Below are 17,478 nucleotides of genomic sequence, written 5' to 3'. Positions count from 1 at the left end.
ACATATTGTCAAAAACAGCAGAGTAATTTCATAGATTTTTCTACCATGGATTGCCTCATATACATTCGCTAATAATGCCGCAAAAATGACTCAAATTTATTTTCCTAGTTGTATAAATTATAAACCCTAACTAAATATATATTTGTATATCGTGATTGAAGAGAAATCCAACTCTAGGAGCAAAAGTAACAAGCAGGAGATTGGTTAGCATCAAGGAGACATCAAATTGTAAGATGAAACGTGTTTAGTATTACATTTTCTATAGTATATGATTTATTCTGCGTGTGGCTTAGTTAAAATTGTCATAATTCAAAGATGAGTCTACACTCTACAATATGTAGATAATTAAAAGACTTAAACCACCTTTCAAAAAAAAAAAAAGACTTAAACCATTACTTTTTTCATATAATAATATATATTCATAACAACATATTTCAACCGACCATATTCATTGCAACAATATAATAATATTCATAATAACATACATACACATACATCACAAAGACTTAATTAACTCTAATAGGGGATATTCTCCGAGTATACTCCCCTCCACATACGTGTACCTATTTGGTACCTGGTCATGCCGCCGAGAGGAATTGTTCCCGACCTTAACCGACTCTTGGCGGTACCCGACCTCAACGTGACAACCGAGCTAAATAGAGACTGCACTGTTGCTTCGTTGCCTTGGGACCTAGATTCCTGGCCTTAACCACCCCATCCCAATGGGGTGATAAGGAATTTAAGCACACATACATGACTATCATGGGGCTATTCCCGAGCCCACCAACTGCATGTATAACACATGTCAGTCATGCCGAGAACTCGACATGTGTTTTCCTTCTTGCGCTATAAATACCACATTTAATGCTAGAAAGAGGGACTTTTGGCAACTTCACCTACCACATCTTAACTCCGAACCCTCTGACGTCATTTATTGAGCTTGAGACTTAAACCAACAAGTAGACTGCAACAGGACCTGAATACGACCTGACCCACCAGTTCGTACGTATTTAGAACATCTTAGCGTATTTACACTATCAAACTCCCTAGTTTTACTACTAATTTATAGAAATTCACTCTGAAAACAACTTAATTAACTTACATATTAACCACTCAAAGCAGACTTAAATATCTAGACCAACTGCTTCATCCAGTACCTATAATTTAAGGAGAAGATTAATTTAATGATAAATACCCCGATTACACACACAAAAAAAAAACCCTTACAAATTAGACTTCGAAATTAAACTTTCTCCAAACTCAAGACTTGTCAATCTCTCCATCTCTCTCTCAAACCTCTCCATCGCCGGCGGAGGCAAGAAAACCGGCACCACCACACCTTCCTCTCCGTCAACATTCCGGCAACAACCATATATGCTAAGAGTGGCGGATCCTCCGTCCATGGTTCCTCCGTACACCGGCTTCCCCCACCCAAAATCCACCCTATCAAACCCCGCTTTAGACGCATCCGAAACAACAATGTTGCAACGTGACCTCAAAATCTGCGGCTTTCCTTTTTCATTCATAAGATTAACCATAGACCTGCATCGTAACAGAGTTGTTATGAACAGATACTGCAGTGTAACAAGAGTCAATAGTACTAAAAAAGATTAACCACCGAACTGCATTGTAACAGAGTAGTTATGAACAAATATTGCATTGTAACAGTGTCAATAGTACTCAAAAAGATTAACCACCGAACTGCATTGTACGTAATATGGTAGTTATGAACAGATACTGCATTGTAACAAAGTCAATAGTACTAAAAAAGATTAACCACCGAATTGCATTGTAACAGAGTAGTTATGAACAAATACTGCATTGTAACAGTGTCAATAGTACTCAAAAAGATTAACCACCGAACTGCATTGTAATAGGGTAGTTATGAACAAATACTGCATTGTAACAGAGTCAATAGTACTCAAAAAGATTAACCACCGAACTGCATTATTAGTTATGAACAGATAGTAACAGAATTAATACTGAATAGTACTCAAAAAGATTAACCACCCACCGTACATAATCCTCTCCCACTTTATCTTTCGCCTTTTGTATTAAGTCTATAGCGTACCCTAATGGGTTACTGCTCAACATTCTTGCTCCGGTCACCGCCGCCGCCGGCACCGCCGCGTTGCCGTAAAACCCCTTTTGTAGCGGTGCAAGTGGGGTTTTGTCGCTCACGTTAACCATCGTTGTTATGGCTACCGTTTCATCGCCGGTGAGATTTAGGGCTCGGGTTCGAGACCTCCAAATGGAAGCGGTAATCATGTTGAACTTTGAGGTTGGTTGGGCGAGTTTTTGTCGGATGGCTTTGATCTCGTTTGGGCCGAAATAGAAACCGCGACCGACCACATTTTTTTCGTCCATTTTTGTGTCGTTTTCGTGGCCAACAACGTTGTATTCTGGGTGTTCGTAACGAGTACGAGGTGGGAGATTTTTTGCTGTCAGCAGTTCTCTTCTCCATATGGGTTTAATGGACGGTGAAGATGCACCCTGCGCTAGCTCCCCAGTTGCCTTGAGGAATTTTGCTAAACCTAATCCGTCGGTTATGACATGGTTTAGTCGTATAGCCACCACAAATCCTCCACAAATCAAACGTGTCACCTGTGCAACGGTTAAAACCGTTAGTTGAATTATATATTGCAATTTTTTTTTTAATACTTAAGTTATCCTTGTTGTGTCGGACTAATCTTAGGTCTATTGGTATTCGGCAAATTATTGTGTGGACCATGATCCATGCTGTATGGATTATAACAAAAAGTACATTTTAATATACTAAATGTACATTATTTGTGTACTGAATGTACATTATACAATATAATGTACATTCAGTACACAAATAATGTACATCCTTGGAATACAATGTACATTTTTAATATACTAAAAGTACATTATTTTTATACTGAATGTACATTATTTGATAGTATGATCTACACAATAATGATTGATAATACCCCAGGGCCTTAGAGCCACTATAGAGATAAATCGTGCACAGGGGATTCAATCCACACCTTCTATCATGAACCATTTTCCATTCATATATGTTTCTAGTGGAATTCAAACCCAACACTACTGCTACAGTTGTGATATCAAATTAAACGAAGAACCACTATACTAAGCCCAAGGGCTAGGAATGAACCACTACGATACACTAAGCCACTTTGCTTAAATTGAGTTTTTTTGGGTTATAGTGGATGGTGGGTCAGATTGGGGTTGGGTTTGGATTTATATACAAAATCAACATAGAACCCAATTCCACCACCATGTTAGCATATATAATTAATAGCAAAATAAATACTAATATTAGTTGCCAAGACCTTGTGGTCTAGTGGCATTTGGTGTCCCAATTAACACTCCACATAGATGATGGGAGCAATTGTTTTGTGCTTTACTACATTGTCACAGAGTCAATATAGTACTCAAAAAAAAAAATACTAGTATTAGTTAATTCTAAAAGTTTTTATAGTTGTCATACCTGAACTAACAACAAGGGGCACCCGAGTATTCCATCAGAGCCAGGCACTTGATACAAGAGCTCCTTGGAGTACAAACATGGTGGCTTAATAGCATCGCCAAGATCTTCCAAGCTGAAATTACTATCTGCTTTCACGAACAAGATCCCTTCACCACTACAATCCACCATGAACTTATCCTCATCAGGGCCATGAATAATGCGACCTGCAAGAGGGTAGTACCATACAAGGGCTTCAGCTAATGCACCTCTAATGGCTTCCACAGCGTCCCTTGCTTTCATGAGGGGATTTGCCCTAAAGAACATGATCATAGAGACATGAATCCTCATGCCTTTTTGGTCATCTATGTCTGATAATTCCTTTATTTCATGGGGTGTAGGTTTAGAAGGTACTAGGAGTTGTGGTTCCTTATGGCTAACAACAAAAGCTTGTTTTCTTGCCATTTTGATTGTTTTGTTTTGATGTATGCTTATAGTGTGGAAGAAATATATATAGAGTTGGTTTAGCTTGATGCTGGCTTCCCTTCATTATTTCACCTCTATTTATATTAGCTACCTTGAGCTAATTACATGGGGTCATAGCTCCATTTTTTTTCATTAACACATAGTGCTCTAACTCTTATCCAAGTAGGTATTGTGTGAGATGTATCACATGTGTAATACTTTTTAACTAAAATATAATAATTTTTTATACTTATAAAAATTTTACTATAGGTATAGTACATAAAAATAATATTGTAGATAAATAAAAATGACATCAACAATAGTTAATTTATGTACTTACAAAAGTGAATTTATGCGTATACAGTAGTGATTTTTTAAAATCAAATTTATGTACCTATAAATTTATTTTAAAAAATTGGAATTGAAAAAAAATCAATATGATGTCATTTAAATGATTTCAATTAGAGTCATTTCCTTTTTTGGTCCTACTGTTATTGGGGCAATGTCAATTTTAGTTCACCTCATTAATTTTTGCCACATTGCAGCCAATGTTGTTTAGTCATTGTCACTTTTAGTCCATCGTTAGAATTTCCGTGAAGTGACCGTCCAAAACAGGGTTATTTTGGTCTTTTCATGCTTTGGCCTCCACCTTTACCTTTTGCGTTGGTTTTCCTTACCCATTTACATCCAGATTGAGACCTCCAATTTGACTTCAGACCAAAACCAAACCCCGATAGCCACCTCTCACCAGCTCCGTTGCCTCCCCTGCAGTTGTAGGGTGTTTTGATTGACTAATAAGGTGGGGAGAAATTGCGGAAAAGACCAAAATAACCCTGTTTTGGACGACCACTTCACGAAAATTCTAACGATGAACCAAAAGTGACAATGACTAAATAAGACTGCTGCAATGTGGCAAAAATTAATGAGGTGGACTAAAATTGACAATGCCTCTAATAACAATATACTTTTATACATTAATTTTATTTATATATAAAAAATAAGTGGTGAACTTTTTAGACAAGATGAACCTGACCTACGATATAACTACTTCAATTGTTGCTCTAGCATGGAAGAAACATGAAGTGGACAATCGTACTTATGCTTCAATTCATATCTAATTAGAAGGTTAAGTAAACTCTTGCTTATCCATATATCCTTATAAAATAATAAAATATTTATGTTTATTATTTAATACTGAAAGGAGAGGAGACACTCTAAAAAATAAAACCCCACTTGTAACATCATCCTTTGCACTTGTTTTTTCGAACAGGCTCATCCATGATATAGTCCGACTACCAATCCAATTAAGAAACCTACACCTAACTAATTAGCAACTCTATTTTGTGTATATTAATATTTAAATTGAAGGTGTGCGATGTTCAGACTTAAAGTGCGCACTTTTAACAGGTAAGGTCCGCCATTTTTAGCTTTTGTTTCTTCCTTCCAAACACACATTTTTATTAATTTTTTTTATTGGTTTGAGCCGTTGATCTATATTTGATCAACGTCTCATATCACACTGCATATTCGTACGTGACTTCCTTCGCGCCTGATCTTGATCCTACAATATGTGTGTGTGTGTGTGTATGTTCAGGTGAAAACCTACCTTATTATGTGAACCTGAGAAGCTGTGCACACTCTTAGCTTGATCTTGCGTCATCCAACAACCTAGAACATAGTGCACGAAAAAAAGGCAAATCAGAACGTGGTGTACAACGTGTTTGCATTGTGTTTATAGTGCACTACTATACGTGTATGCATTGTGTTATAGATGACATGCATCATCCACTAATCTAGATAAAAGACCCGAATTAATTCTCATGTTCACATGCTAATATAGGTTCTCATATGAACCTAAAGATCTCTATATATCGACAAGTGTAGAGATAATCTACCAACTTAAGATTTTGAAGTATCTTATTATAGTACAACTACCCTATATTACTTGTGTGTGTGTGTTTTTTTTTTTATTTTTTTGGAAAGATATTACTTGTGTTATTTACTATACATATTAAGTATAACTTATCTTATTTACTATCCTATATCTTATAGTACAACTATATCAGAATAAATATAATAAATATTTTTTGTCTAAATCAGATAAATAAAAGATATAATTATCTCTCTAGTGTTATGCATTATTTTATAGGAAGAGCATACGCTAGCTTCAAGAGTACAAGTTGTACATACAGGGGGTAGTCGAGTTTAATTTTCCCGTCTTTACCGGATTATATTCTAAATCCTATGAATCCACCCTAGATTTATGAGAAGATAAATTGAGTTAATCTAGTTTCGATAGTCAACACCAAACCATACATTTTTATGCATATATAAGAAGTCCACCCAAACTCAAATCTTGAATATTAGAAGAAATCAAATATCTAGCTACGTACTTTAATTTGCTTCTGGAAGCAAGTCTTAAGTGAGCCACTAAATCGATGCCCTTGGGCTATTTTCTAATCATACTTATATATAATTTTATTTATATTTCATGACAAGAGTTACACAACATACATCAATTCTCAAGGACTATAACCTTGGACCATCAGCCTCTTTATAGGAATTGAAAAATAATGTACTGCATTTGATGGGCTAATTTTATCTGTTGTGTTTTGTGGGTGCTCTAATATATGTCATAACTCCCATTAAGACACATTTATAGCAAGAAAATAAGTAATTTAGGCCTTTAATTACAAGCGTCCACAATATAAAGCACAATTGCAACACAAGTCATAAAATCTAAATTTATACATTTGATTAAGAAATTGATATTGAAGAGCTAAGAACATAGGTTCATAAACACTTTTTATCCAAAAACCCTTAAGTAGTTTTAACCAATCATGACTAACATTGTATTCTTTACACAAAAGTTAAAGGAAAATACAAGAAACAAGAAAAGTAAAGAAAAAGGGAATGATTCTCCCGAGTCTTCCAACTTTTCCTTCGCCTTCCAATGTGACTTGAAGTTCGTTGAAACTAAGTGATTATCTTCTCCCAAAAGTGTGTGGATACCTCCTTGCACTCTTGAAAAGTAAACAGTCACTTTCTCTCACTCTTTGTCTCCCAAAATTGCAGCCTTCGACCTAGGGTTTTGGAAAGATGAACCCTTTTATAGTAGGAGCCAACACAGGGGCAGAAATGAAAATTCTGCAAAGCTGAAACTTTTCGCAAAACAAGTTCTCGATGCGTCGAGCATAAATTATCAACGAAGACTTGCATTCTGAAAACTTTCAACACGTCCAGTTCCAAATTCGACGCGTTGAGCTTTCATAATCACCAACGATCCTTCCTTGTTGGGTTCATGCATGCTCTAAAGGTTTCGTTGCTTTGGCATTTGCTCTTCAATGGTTTGGTTTTAATGCACTAATAAACACCATAAAAGCATTCAAATAAAGTATTAGATCATGTTTAGATGATAATCTAAATATTGAAGATAGTATTTTTTTTTTTGAATACTACTAACTCTCTATTACAATGCAGTATCTGTTCATTACTACTTTCTCAACCTATTGAATCACAAGATGTTTAAATGGTTGAATTCAGCATTTTATTATTAAAATGTAGCACTAACTATTATATATATATTATTAAAGTACTACACTCATTCATGCTAATTTCAAAAATATGAACGTCAAAATAAACATGTGTAAAATGGATGTGAAAATTGTTGATGAAATTGGACATATTGTGGTATCAGTAATCAGACTACCTACAAAGTCATTATTGTTATTAGTAAACAAGTTATGAAACTATAACAAAAGTTATGACTCCTTAACCTTCTACAAATATAATAAATATTAATATTTTGTTCAATGTACAACAAACATCTCACAAGTCACAACACATGAAATATGTAGGGAAAACTACCACTGTCAACTATCAACAAGCGATTGCAAGCTAGATTAAGAGTTCATAGTACAACTAAGATCCTAGTCATACATAATTATCTCATTGCATGAAGTTACACTCTATACTATTACCAGTAACCCAATTGCACATACATAACACATTACAAATAAAAAAAAAAAAAAGAAGAAGAAAAATAAGTACGGAAGATGAAGACAATGACAATATTATCCAAAAGAGAATTAAAAAGACTTAGACAACATTCAAATAAAAAGTAGTATTTATTTAGACTATGATTTGTAGACTAAGTATTTTGATTAGCATTTTTACAAAATTGTAAACATTAAAATAAATGACAATTATACTCAATCTCTCATATATTGTCGTATCTTGTATTCATATATTTTGAATTATCGATTTAAATAAACAAATTCAACATTCAATTATATATGCATGAACATCTCTTATAGATATAATCTTACATTTATATAATTTGACGTACTTATTTAAAAATAAACTATTGATCATTATCCCACCTGAAAAACTAGCTAGTTTTATTTATAAAGCATAACATCAACACTATTATTTATTTATTTATTTATATATTTGGATGGGGTTAATTAATCCATCTAATCGATCTTAATCAAGTCACATTACAAATAATTCTAATTTATAGAGTAGATTTAAGAAGTGATTTGGATGGTATCTCTATAACTTCACGAGGGTCAAGTGCTGTAAACTTCTTCATTTCCTCTTCAAACTTCTTCATAGCTGCCGGCGGCAAGAAAACCGGCACAAGCACGCCGTCCTCACCGTCGCTATTCCGGTAGCGAGCATGAGTAATAGCGGTGGCTGATGCTCCTCCATCCATGGTCCCTCCATACACTGGTTTCCCCCATCCAAAATCCATTTCATCAAACCCTAATCTTGACAAATCAGTAACAGCAATACTGCTACGTGACCTCAACAATGGCGGCCTTCCATTCGAAACCAAAAAGTTAACCACCGACCTAACATAATCTTCAGTCACTCTACTCTTCGCTTTCTCTATCAACTCCACGGCATACTCTAACGGGCTCCCTATTTGGTAAATGGCTGTTAGTTAGAGGGTATAACTAGTTGATAACATTTGTCATATTTGGTAAATTAACTTATAGTTATTTGGTATAATTTTTTTGGGAGAATGGTTAAATATACCGTCAAACTTTTGGTAAAAAGTCAATTAGACCTTTTGAACTTTTGAAAGTTGCAATTAAATTCACAAACATGTTATTCTGGAGCAATTAAACTCATTAACCTGTTCGTGACCTGTAATTACAGGTCAATTAAGATTCTAGTGAACATTCATCCAAACTCCGACGAACCTTAGGCAAGTTAGGTCAAAAAGGTCGTCGCCGACTGGAGAAGGCAACCAATCTCCTGCATGGGAGAAGGTGACCAACTGGTCGTCACTTCCAGTCGATGGAGATGGCTTCTCCGTCGATTGGAGATTGCGACCAAACTGGTCGCAATCTCCGTCGACCGTAACGGTTTGATCGCTGATTTTTTAGCTAACTTACTTAAGGTTCGTCGGAGTTTGGCCGGAGGGTCGCCGGAATCCTAATTGACTTGCAATTACAGGTCACCAACATGTTAGTGGGTTTAATTGCTCCAGAATAACATGTTTGTAGATTTAATTGCAACTTTCAAAAGTTCAGTGGCCTAATTGACTTTTTACCAAAAGTTCGAGTGTGTATTTGATCATTTTCCGAAAAAGCTCATTGAAAAGGTTGTTTTGAGCAGCTTTTGAATTTTAGCATTTTAAAATTAAAAAAAAAACCTGATTAATCAAACACTTATATTGATATTTTAACCAAGTGAAACACCTAATAATTATCAAATAAACCAAAATTGTTAACTATTTTACCAAGCAGGCCCAATAACCTCCGAGCTTTTGCCACCGCCCCCGAAGTCACCACCGCGTTGCCGTAGTAGCCGTCGCGCAGCTCAGGTGGACCTTTGTCACGTACATTAATCGCGCATATGACCGCGACGGTTTCATCGGCGTCGAACTCTAAGGCTCGTGTTCGACATATCCATATCGAAGCCGTAATTAGGTCAAACTTTGAGCGTGGTTTAGTCTGTGGTGGAAGTTTTCGACGGATGGCTTTCATCTCTTTAGGGCCAAAAAAGAAAGAACGGCTAACCAACTTGTCTTGATCTATTATTGATTTGTGGCTGACAATGCCATATTCTGGGTAGTCGTAGGTTGTTTGGAGTGGAGGTGGGAGATGTTTTGCAGTTAATAATTCTCTTCTCCAGACAGGTTTAGTTGAAGGTGAAGATGCATCCTGCGCTAACTCTCCCACAGCCTTCACAAATTGTGCTAAACCTAATCCATCAGTTAGAACATGGTTTACACGTATAGCCACCACAGATCCTCCACAAATCAACCTCGTAACCTGTAATTTTATTACATATAAATTAACAATAACATTAATTTCTAATTAAAGTATTAATTAATCATGATCAAACTCCCACTTTAATTTGTTATTTCAAAAGACCACAAGAGATAAACCAAGTCAGATTGCCCTCAATCATAATATCATGGACCATAGTTCAATTCATCCGACAAGATAGACCATTGACATAAAGTTCATTATTAGTGTAATGAAATAAAATTATTATTTTAGGTTGTTTGTCTCGGGAGTATGTAGGATGACAATGGGTAATGGTGGACCACAAATAAAAAGTATTTTATTTGAGTACTGAAAAAACATTATTTTGTATACTATCAAATAATGTACTTATAGTATATATATTAAAAATAATGTACCTTGTATTCATGGGAAGTACATTATTTGACTATTGAGAGTACATTATTTTGTATAGTGTATATTCAACTATTGTAATTTAGGTGTTGATTGAATTAACCGAATTAATTAATTGGATAACTTTAACTAGAAGTACCTGAACTAACATCAATGGGCAACCGAGTATTCCATCAGAGCCAGACACTTGATACAGGAGCTCCTTGGAGTACAAACATGGCGGCTTAATGGCATCGCCAAGATCTTCTAAGCTGAAATTACTATCTGCTTCCACGAACAAGATCCCTTCACCATTGCAATCCACCATGAACTTATCCTCATTAATGCCATGAATAATGCGACCTGCAAGAGGGTAGTACCATACAAGGGCTTCGGCTAATGCATCTCTAATGGCTTCCACGGGGTCCCTTGCTTTCATGAGGGGATTTGCCCTATAGAACATGATCATAGAGATATGAAGCCTCAGACCTTTTTGGTCATCAATGTCTGATAATTCCTTTATTTCATGGGGTGTAGGTTTAGCAGGTACTAAGAGTTGTGGTTCCTTATGGCTAACAACAAAAGCTTGTTTTCTTGCCATTTTGGCTGTTTTGTTTTGATGTGCTTATTGTGGGGAAGAAATATAGAGTTGGTTTAGCTTGATGCGTGCTTCCCTTCATTATTTCACCTCTATTTATATTGACTACCACTTGAGCTAATTCCGTGCATGTGGTCATAGCTCCATTTTTTTTATTAACACATAGTGCTCTAACTCTTATCTAATTAAGTAGGTATTGTGTGAGAAGTATCACACTATTTTTTCTAAACTTATAAAAAATATTACTCCGTACATTTTAACAAAAAAATTTCACATGTCTCACAAAAGACTTAATCATCTTATTCACATATTTATAGTGGTGAACTCAAGTTTTAAATAATATTAATTAAATAAGATAACATTTTGACAGATGATATATAATAAAACTATATTAGGTATGTTAGGAGTATCTATACAATTCAAATAATATCTGAATATTTGATTAGTGTTTTAGTTGGTGTGGGGAAAGCCTATTGTTTACCACAAAGGTAAATTAAATTAATCTAACTTTAAGATCCTAACACCAAATTATATATTTTCACACATAAAGAACTCATTCGAAATTCAAACCTACAATATTTATGGTGGGGATAGAACCTACCCTGTCACTAAAACAGGTCTTAAGTGAAGCTCATCCCTGATTCATTATTAGACCAAGGACTTTTTGACTCATTTTTTGAGGAGATAGAAAAATAATATAATGGACCCATGTATATAAAAATAGTACTATAGGTATATAAAAATAATATTGTAGATACATAAAAATGACATTAACAATAGTGAATTTATATACTTACGAAAGTAAATTTATGTATATACAGTAGTGGTTTTTGTAAACCAAATTTATATATGTACTTTTTTCTTTTGAACAAAAATTTATATATGTACTTAAAATATTGATTTATGTACCTATAAATTTATTTTTTAAAATTGGAAAAAAAAATCGATATGATTTCAATTAAAGTGTTTTAATGATATATATACTTTTATACATTAATTTTAATTGTATAAAAAAATTAAGTGGTAAACTTTTTGTTTAAAAAAAAAGTGGTAAACTTTTTAGACAGGATGAACCCTAATTTACGATATAACTACTTCAATTGTTGCTCTAGCATGGAAGAAACATGAAGTAGACAATCATACTTATGCTTTAGATCTAATCATGTGAGAATCATGCCCAAGTTGGTGAAAACGGAGAACACGTGAATAAATTCAAACCATTGATCTAGTAAATCTAACGGTTGAAAATAAACAAATCTTTGTAATATTTATGAAAATAACTCCGCTCATTTTAAACTTAATTTCCCATTCATCAGATCTTGCAGATCAATGGTTTAGATTTGTCCACAAATTCTCACCTAGCTAGAGATTGATTCTCATATTATATATATATATATACACACACACAAGTGTATAGACAATCTACCAACTTAAGATTTTGAAGTATCTTATAGTACAACTATCCTATATTACTTGTGTTATTTACTATATTAAGTAAAACTATCTTATTTACTATCCTATATCTTATAGGTCAACTATCATATCGTATATTACTTGTGTTATTTACTATATTAAGTAAAACTATCTTATTTACTATCGTATATCTTATAGTACAACTATCCTTTATTACTTGTGTTATTTACTATCCTAGCTATATCTTATAGTACAACTATCCTATATTACTTGTTGTAATCCTGCACAAGAAAATATAAAAATAAATATAATAATGTTTTTTTTTATGTCTAAATAAGATAAAATAAAAGATATAATTATCTATAGTGTTATGCATTTTGTAGGAAGAGCATACGCTAGCTTCAAGAGTACAAGAGGTATTGTGGATAATCCAGTTTTCATGTCATTGCTAGGTTATATTCTAAATCTCATGAATTCGCCCCAGACTTATGAGGAGATAAATTGAGTCAATTTAATTTTGATAGTTAACACCAAACTATACACTTTTATGGACAAGAAGTCAACCCAAACTCAATTCTTGAATTTTCTCAGAAGGAATCAAATCTCTACTTTGCTGCTGGAAGCAAGTCTTAAGTGAGCCACTAAATCAATGCCCTTGCCCCTTGGGGCTATTTTCTAATCATACCTATATATAATTTTATTGATATTTCATGACAAGAAGTTACACAAACCATAAACTAATAACTTAGCACAACATCAAGGACAATAACCTTAGCTTGGACCATCAGGCTCTTTATAGGAATTGAAAAATAATGGACTGCATTTGATGGGCTAATTTTATATGTTGTGTTTTGTTTGGAGTAAATAAAGTTGTCAAGACCTATGATGGGATGACATGAGTGTGAACATAAATATAATATGTGCAGTCCAACTATAAGTTTAGGCTTTTAGTTGAGATGGAGCACATGCTTTAATTTGGTATCAGAGCCATGCAAAAGGTTGAACATAAATATAATATGTGCAGACCAATTATAAGCTTAGGCTTTTAGTTGAGATGGAACACATGCTTCAATTATGAGCTTCTTTCAAAACCTATATGAGGGGTGTACTTTGCTTAATTTCAGTGTGTGGGTCCTCGTCCACTTTGATTTCTATAATTTGTACTCGTAGTAATTAGTTTATTCATCAATTGTTATGGAGATATCATTATATCAGTTGGTTGTTTGCCTGCATACTAAATTGTACAAAATTCAAAATACACAAGAGAGGAAAAAGGAAATAAAATTGGGCCATCCTTAGCCCAATTCACATCCGCCCCGCAACTTCTTCATCGCAATTATTATCCCATCACCCTCACCCATGGATCAGAATCCATTGTATATTATGTATATGCAATTAACATATTATGTGAATGTAGTTAATATATGTATTATGTGCTAATAATTAACGTATTATGTATTTGTAGTTAACATATATGTACATCCAATTTATTTACAAATACCTACATAATATGTTAATTGCAGACACACAATAAGTTAATAGCAAACATATAATGTTAATGTTATTTTAGACAATAATGATCCGCAATATATACAAGGATCCGAAGAAGAGCAATCGGAGGAATGGTTGAGCTCTGGGATAGATTGTGAAGAGTTACCACTTAAAGAGCATTAGGAAATCGAACATATACTTATTGTAATATTTTTTTTTAGCACACCGAAAATGAGTATTTATGTTAGACGGATATTTAGAGGGTCAAATTCAGCATCTTATTCTTAAAATGTAGCGCTAACTATTATGTAAGTATATGTAAATAAAGTTATATTTTATTTATACAACATAACATCAACACTATTATTTATTTATTTTTGTATATTACACCTTCATATATTTGGATGAGGTTAATTATTAATCCAATCTAATCTTAATCAAGTGACATTACAAATAATTCTAATTTATAGAGTAGATTTAATAAGTGATTTTGATGGTTTCTCTGTAACTTCACTAGGCATAAAAGCTATCAACTTCTTCATCTCCTCCTCAAACCTCTTCATCGCCGGCGGTGGCAAGAAAACCGGCACCACTATGCCGTCTTCTCCGTCGCTATTCCGGCAAAGAGCATGAGCAATAATGGTGGCCGATCTTTCTCCCTCCATGGTCCCTCCATACACCGGCTTTCCCCACCCGAAATCCATTTCACTAAACCCTAATCTCGACAAATCAGTGACAATGAAACTACTACGTGATCTCAATATCGGTGGCCGTCCCTTTGACGCCATGAAATTAACCATTGACCTAATATAATCCTCATTCGCTCTACCCTTTGCTTCTTCTATTAACTTTACGGCATAATCTAATGGATTATCGTATAATCTCTGGGCTTCCGTCACGGCCGCCGGAAACACCACTGCGTTGCCGTAATACCCGTCGCGTAGTACCGGTGGACCTTTGTCACGGACGTTAACGGTGCACACGACGCTTGTAGTTTGATCACCGTTTAAGTCTAAGGCTCGTGTTCGAGCTCTCCATATGCAAGCGGTAATCAAGTCGAACTGTGAGTTTTGGTGGTGTTGGGCGGTGTCTTGAAGAGTCGAGTGGCTAACTGTTACATAAGTATAAGGAAATAAAGTGAGATTTTTTAAATGTTATGCAAGTATAAAGAAATAAAGCTAAGACTTTTGGTACTAATTATAGCTTTTAGCTAGTATAGTCAGCGTTTTATCCAACAATTGGTATCATAGCAAGTTGAGGGTAGCAAGTGCAGCTTAGAGAGCCAAGTCAAGTCGTGTTGCAGGATAGTATAAGAAAATAAATTTGTAGTTCACTACTAGCTATACCTTTTGGAGTAGTGGTAAGTACTTGATCTGACAATTTAGGATGAGGTGAAAGTTTTTGGCGAATGGCTTTTATTTCTTTGGGCCCGAAGAAGAAAGGCTTGGCAACCAAATTGTTGTCGTCCATGATTTTGTCATTTTTGTGGCAGACAAGGTTATATTCGGGGTGGTTGTAGGTTGTTTGAAGTGGGAGGTGTTTTGCAGTCAACGTTTCTCTTCCCCACAATGGCTTGATTGAAGGTGAAGGTGCACCTCGGGCTAACTCCTCGACTGCCTTTGACGAATTGTGCTAAGCCTAATCCGTCGCTTAGAACATGGTTTATGCGTATGGCCACCACGAATCCTCCACAAATCAACCTCGTAAGCTGTAATTTTACAACATATAAATTAAAAAAACAACTTCTTAGTTTGAGCCGAGATCAGCTATGAACAACCTAGGCTGATCTGATTTGTGGTTCTTTGTTGATTAGGACCACAAGACCAGATTTACACTGTGTACAAACTCGAGTATTGATTGCAGATTTTATTCATGGACTCAACTCCGCAAAATAGAATTACCTGAACTAGCATCAATGGGCAACCAAGCATCTCATCAGAGCCAGGCGCTTGATACAAGAGCTCTTTGGAGTACAAACATGGTGGCTTAATGGCATCCTCGAGATCTTCCAAACTGAAATTACTATCTGCTTCGACGAACAAAATCCCTTCACCATTGCAATCCACCATGAACTTATCCTCGGGGCCTTGAACAAACCAGCCTGCAAGAGGATAGTACCACACAAGGGCTTCAGCTAATGCATCTCTAATGACTTTCACAGGGTCCTTTCCTATCACTAGGGGATTTGCCCTATAGAACATGATCATGTGGAAATGCATCCTTAAACCTTTTTGGTCATCTATGTCTGATAATTGTTTGATTTCATGTGGAGTAGGCTTTGCAGGTACCAGGAGCTTTGGTTCCTTGTGCCTAACAATGAAATCTTTTTTTTCTGCCATTTTTGGATTATATTATTTTGATTTTAGTGTGGATGGGAGGAAATATGGATTGTAAAACAGCTCTTGTGATGCCTGCTGCCCTTGAATTTCATCTGCATGTATATATAGGCAAGAATCTTAAAAAAAAAAAAAAAAAAAAAAAAAAAGATTATTGAGTAGTGCAAGCGATATGATGTGGCGTGGATATAGTGATGTCAGGGATCATGTTGAGCCGACATTGGGCAAATTAGGGTTCACGCAGCTGTGTGGATCACGATCTAAAACAACATCGTTTTGATGTTTTTTTTAAAAATTTACTCGGTGTTCTTGTTAGAATAATGAACATTTTGGTGTAACGTAATTATTTTATGTGTTAGAATAATGTATAATGTACTTTATGCGTTAGAATAATGAAATTTTTGAGGTAAATGTATTTTATGAGTTAGAATAATGTACTTAATATGTACTTTGTGTTTTTGGATCGTGGTCCACACAATAATGATTGCCTCTATTGTGGGTTTGACCAGGTGAGCTCACATTAGAATATATGTTGTGTGGGTTCAATTAATTATAGTAAACTCATTGTCTGACCATGGACCGCTTTTATGAGGAGTCAAACTTGAAATTTTGTAGTAAATTCACTGTCTGACCAGCTTAACTGAAGTTGCCTCTATCATATTATTTTATATAAAAATCACTACATAATTATATGCGTTATTTAAGCGTTAATGTGAGGTAAGCATATAGATAATTATATAATTAATTATAATTGAAGTTGTTAATTACTTGTAAGATAATTATTCACATAAATAAATAGATATATAGTGGCATTCAAACTTCTATCTGTGATATATGTATTTTAATAATCATGAATTAAAGGAGGAAGAAATGTATTAAAATAAATATCACTTGGGTATTTGTTGTATATCTATCTTTATCACAAAGGTTTAGTGGTGAAAACAAATAGATTGTGTACTTTGTTACAATTTTAAACTTTATAAAATTCATAATTTCATATTTAATATTAAAAGAATTTGTTAAATTTTATCAATTTTGCTATTTGGCTAATGGTGGACGAATGCCGACAAGGCCAAGTCTAATACATTA

At 34.6% G+C, this 17,478-nt stretch overlaps 2 protein-coding genes and 1 pseudogene across 3 annotated transcripts; all 3 read right to left on the bottom strand.

Annotated features, from left to right (window-relative positions):
• Positions 1–381: 381 nt before the first annotated feature.
• LOC116026764 (methanol O-anthraniloyltransferase-like) lies at positions 382–3,967 on the bottom strand. Of its 2 annotated transcripts, XR_004099892.1 has the most exons (4): positions 3,476–3,967; positions 2,015–2,604; positions 1,103–1,542; positions 382–987 (listed from the first exon to the last, which is right to left on the bottom strand). XR_004099892.1 is itself a non-coding variant. In XM_031268146.1 (3 exons), exons 1-3 carry the CDS (start codon positions 3,914–3,916, stop codon positions 1,224–1,226), a joined length of 1,350 nt encoding a protein of 449 aa, XP_031124006.1. In that variant the 5' UTR covers positions 3,917–3,967; the 3' UTR covers positions 382–1,223. The 2 variants fall into 2 exon arrangements, 1 of the variants encoding a protein (XP_031124006.1); XM_031268146.1 differs by having other exon boundaries at positions 382–1,542.
• A 4,325-nt stretch (positions 3,968–8,292) lies between these two features.
• Positions 8,293–11,225, bottom strand: LOC116027719 (methanol O-anthraniloyltransferase-like). Its single transcript, XM_031269439.1, has 3 exons — positions 10,712–11,225; positions 9,669–10,203; positions 8,293–8,842 (listed from the first exon to the last, which is right to left on the bottom strand). Exons 1-3 carry the CDS (start codon positions 11,150–11,152, stop codon positions 8,433–8,435), a joined length of 1,386 nt encoding a protein of 461 aa, XP_031125299.1. The 5' UTR covers positions 11,153–11,225; the 3' UTR covers positions 8,293–8,432.
• A 3,292-nt stretch (positions 11,226–14,517) lies between these two features.
• On the bottom strand, positions 14,518–16,447 carry LOC116027565 (annotated as a pseudogene).
• Positions 16,448–17,478: the final 1,031 nt, after the last annotated feature.

The sequence above is a fragment of the Ipomoea triloba genome, chromosome 8 (assembly GCF_003576645.1).
Source record: "Ipomoea triloba cultivar NCNSP0323 chromosome 8, ASM357664v1".
Classification (NCBI taxonomy): domain Eukaryota; kingdom Viridiplantae; phylum Streptophyta; class Magnoliopsida; order Solanales; family Convolvulaceae; genus Ipomoea; species Ipomoea triloba.
The sequence above is the reverse complement of the archived record's forward strand: the minus strand, read 5'-3'. Positions and strand labels throughout refer to the sequence as shown.

Bases quoted from the DNA above. Each gene is read 5' to 3' on its own strand.
- LOC116026764 (XM_031268146.1), bottom strand. From the start codon at position 3,916: ATGGCAAGAAAACAAGCTTTTGTTGTTAGCCATAAGGAACCACAACTC. The intron at 2,605-3,475 runs GTATGACAACTA...ACCGTTGCACAG, and splicing joins GCCCCTTGTTGTTAGTTCAG to GTGACACGTTTGATTTGTGG. The intron at 1,543-2,014 runs GTGGGTGGTTAA...GTTACGATGCAG, and splicing joins GTGGGAGAGGATTATGTACG to GTCTATGGTTAATCTTATGA.
- LOC116027719 (XM_031269439.1), bottom strand. From the start codon at position 11,152: ATGGCAAGAAAACAAGCTTTTGTTGTTAGCCATAAGGAACCACAACTC. The intron at 10,204-10,711 runs GTACTTCTAGTT...ATAAAATTACAG, and splicing joins GCCCATTGATGTTAGTTCAG to GTTACGAGGTTGATTTGTGG. The intron at 8,843-9,668 runs GTAAAATAGTTA...TTTACCAAATAG, and splicing joins GAGGTTATTGGGCCTGCTTG to GGAGCCCGTTAGAGTATGCC.